General features: G+C 43.3%; 1 protein-coding gene across 1 annotated transcript in view; it reads left to right on the top strand.

The window, feature by feature from the left end:
* Window positions 1-215: 215 nt before the first annotated feature.
* The window catches only part of pamr1b (peptidase domain containing associated with muscle regeneration 1b), a 20,988-nt gene continuing 18,164 nt past the window's right edge, over window positions 216-3,039 (top strand). The window contains exon 1 of the mRNA XM_031857769.1: window positions 216-374. Within this exon, the coding sequence (XP_031713629.1) occupies window positions 221-374 (154 nt within the window). The 5' untranslated portion in view covers window positions 216-220. The remainder of the gene's footprint in view (window positions 375-3,039) is intronic.

Raw genomic sequence — 3,039 nt, 5'->3', positions numbered from 1 at the left:
AGCAGTGACGTCGTCCTCTGAGCGGAGCGAGGGGAGTTTTTGGGAGACCTGCAAGTGGAACTCCTCATGAGGCTGGGCTGTAACCTGAAGCCAAAAAGAAGTGAGAGAGAGAGAGAGAGAAGGGGGAGAGAAAGAGAAGGAGGGGGAGGGAAGGACTGAAGGGCCAAGAGAAGGTGATGTCAGCTGAGTTCAGAAAGTAAACAGAATTCCAGACTGCAGCATGCTGTCTGCGGGACGGGGACTGCAGCTGGGGCAAACCCACAGGGGCACCCACACAATCCCCGGGACCTCCACCTTTATCTCATGGAAGGAGGGCTGGTTCCTCTTCATCTCGCTCTTCATCTCCTTACCTCAAGGGACAGCCTGGCCCTACGGTAAGAGACTGGCAAAGAGTTTCGCTTCACTGTCGCTCTTTCTCTCCCTCTCTCTGTCTCTATGTTTGGCACGGCCTCTTGGTTTATGTTCTTTGTTCTCAAAAAGCCGGCATCAGCACCTCCCTCCATCTCCTCTTCCCTTCTATCCCTTAAGAGCACAGCAGCACTCAGCAAGGCTTGTAAAATATGACCCACCGAGAGACAGTGATTTACAGACGCTGCAAAGAAAAGCAGCAATGACTTGTTTGTGCAATCTTTGACTTAACAACTCATGTTTCTGAAATACAGAGTGAGAGTATTCCTGTGAGGGTTTGTCTATTGTCCTATTAAAAGGTGCTTTGTGATCTTCCTCTCTACTCAGTGCAGTTGTGCTCTGTGTTAAATGAAAGTCAGATTGTTTTTTCTGCTCTTAAATAAAAGAAGCACCAGTAAGATGTGGCAACACATTCCTTAAGGTAAAGCGAGGCGGTTAGAGTCCTAATAGGGGTGTTGAATCTTGGCATGCGTTCCCTTTTGTGTGAGAGCTTCTCTTTAAGTGCTAAAGGGTGCTCTTCCTGAGATTGAGATTTGTCTCGGCCTGTTTACTCTGGGTGACCACTTGAACTGCTGCAGGAAGACATGAGTCACGTTTAAATCAATCACGCTGGCTGCGGTAATGAGTATACCATACACCGTCTCTAAGACTCCTTACTAAAAACTTTGCCCTCTGTTGATTGCTCACCCCACGATTACCAGACAGTAAAATAATCTTCAATTTGTAATGGTGGCAAATGTGGCAACAGGCTGGGCAGAGCTCAGCTGCGGTAAGCTGTGTTGACTGATATTTGCCCTCTTTTGTTGTTGTCAGCTGAGTCACTCTCAGCACGGCTTGTCTCTAATCATGCATCATCAGCTGATGATGAATGTTTTTTTCTGTTGAGCAATCAAAATACTTTCCTTTTCTTTAAAGTAGAACAAATGTGTTTACGTACAAATCCTGACTTTGTGGACATGTCTGTTTTTGTTTATGTGTGTGTGTGTGTGTGTGTGTGTACACCTGTGTTTGTGTATTGTGCATGTTTTGGAGGCATTGTTGATCTATGTAAGGCTTCCTGTTTAGGATGCTCCACCCACCTGAATCCTGAGATGTCCTGTTCTTCCGACCCACTCTCCTTATAGTGTCTTTAGCTAAAGTCCACTGGGAAGTTGTCAGGGCTACTGGGTAGTGTGTTGTAAGAAACAAAGGCCAAGGCTAGCACATGTAAAAAGCATTATTCCATTGGAGAAAGCGAAATCCTGGCATAGAATATCATTACAAGAATCAAAACATGTCCTCTGAATGAGCATTTGGAAAAAGAGAGCGTCATATCAGACTCAAGAGTTCATTCCAAGTTGAGGAGATGAGTGCCGAGAGGAAAAGTGCAAATCTCAGCGTATTCATACCATTTCACCATAGTGGGTAATAGAGTAAAAAGTATATTTCATTGGGGTTGTGGTTTCCTAGCGAAGGGAACTTTATTTAAAGCAAATCTCCAGGATGACCACTGGGACCAGCGCTGGGGATCAGGCTACATTCAGATACGCAATGCCCACGGAGCTCCCCTGGGAGTTTCCCCGTTCTACGATAGCAAAATCACTCCAACCTCAAAATGCCAGACAGCTGCCGTGGGCGGTAGGCAGAAGGAATTATACACTGGCACATACATGCGCAGCACGAGCTCTCACAGCTGCTGTAAAAACAGCTATTTTTCCATGATACATCAGCATAAAATAAGCACCATTTTGTCAGGAGGAAACTATTTATTCAGTAGATATATTATGTAACCTGTCATTTTCTTCACAGGAAACTTTTTCTGACATGAGTTCCCACTTAATTATGGCAAGGAACAAGTATGACTTAATGTTGTGGTGAGGCGTATTGCAAAGCAGCATGGTCAAATGAAACTGATACTGTCTTTATTGCTATATACCACTAGTTGTTTTTTTGGGGAATTTGGGTGAACTGAACTTAAAAGCAGTATTTTCACAAAATAGTTCTTGTCGCTTTCTTGCTGAGACTTAGATGAGATCGATTGATACCAAGAAAGAGAATACGCATATTTCCCAAAATGTTGAACTGCTATATAACTTAGTCAAAACCTGCAGAATGGCGCTACTACATGTTCAATGTAGGTGACACAGCCACAGCATTGTGCTGTGTTTGTTAAGCATGTTGAACCCATCTTCTCACTGCGGGCTCCGCTAAAATTGTCTCCACATTTGGCTCCTCAGCTTTGTTCGGAGTTGAAAATAGCTTAGCTGTGATACGGGTGTGAGAGAAGACTGATAAGATGCAGTTTCCGAGAAGTGAGCAAGGATATGACAAACTGCGCCAACACTGCGCCAAGCTGCATTTCTTAAAACAGTTTATATCAAATTTTAACCCAAGTTATTTTGAAACTCTGGGCGCAGCACTTGGCTGTAAATATAAACTGGAGCCTAAAGTTGATGCCGATGCAAAATAACAGAAAATACTGACCTTGGGTTTTATTTAGTACAGAGGAAGTTGCTTCCAGAAGATGCTGGCACAGTTTCAGGAGAGTTGTGGAACAATTATGTGTGAGTTATCTGTGACCATTACATTTGGACAGAATACATTTCTAAGGTAAAAAAAAAAAAAAAAAAAAAAAAAAAAATATTTATATAT

The sequence above is a fragment of the Anarrhichthys ocellatus genome, unplaced genomic scaffold (genome assembly GCF_004355925.1).
Source record: "Anarrhichthys ocellatus isolate YVR2014 unplaced genomic scaffold, GSC_Weel_1.0 scaffold2, whole genome shotgun sequence".
In the NCBI taxonomy this organism is placed as follows: domain Eukaryota; kingdom Metazoa; phylum Chordata; class Actinopteri; order Perciformes; family Anarhichadidae; genus Anarrhichthys; species Anarrhichthys ocellatus.
Note: the sequence above shows the minus strand (reverse complement) of the source record. Positions and strands in the feature narration are given on the sequence as shown.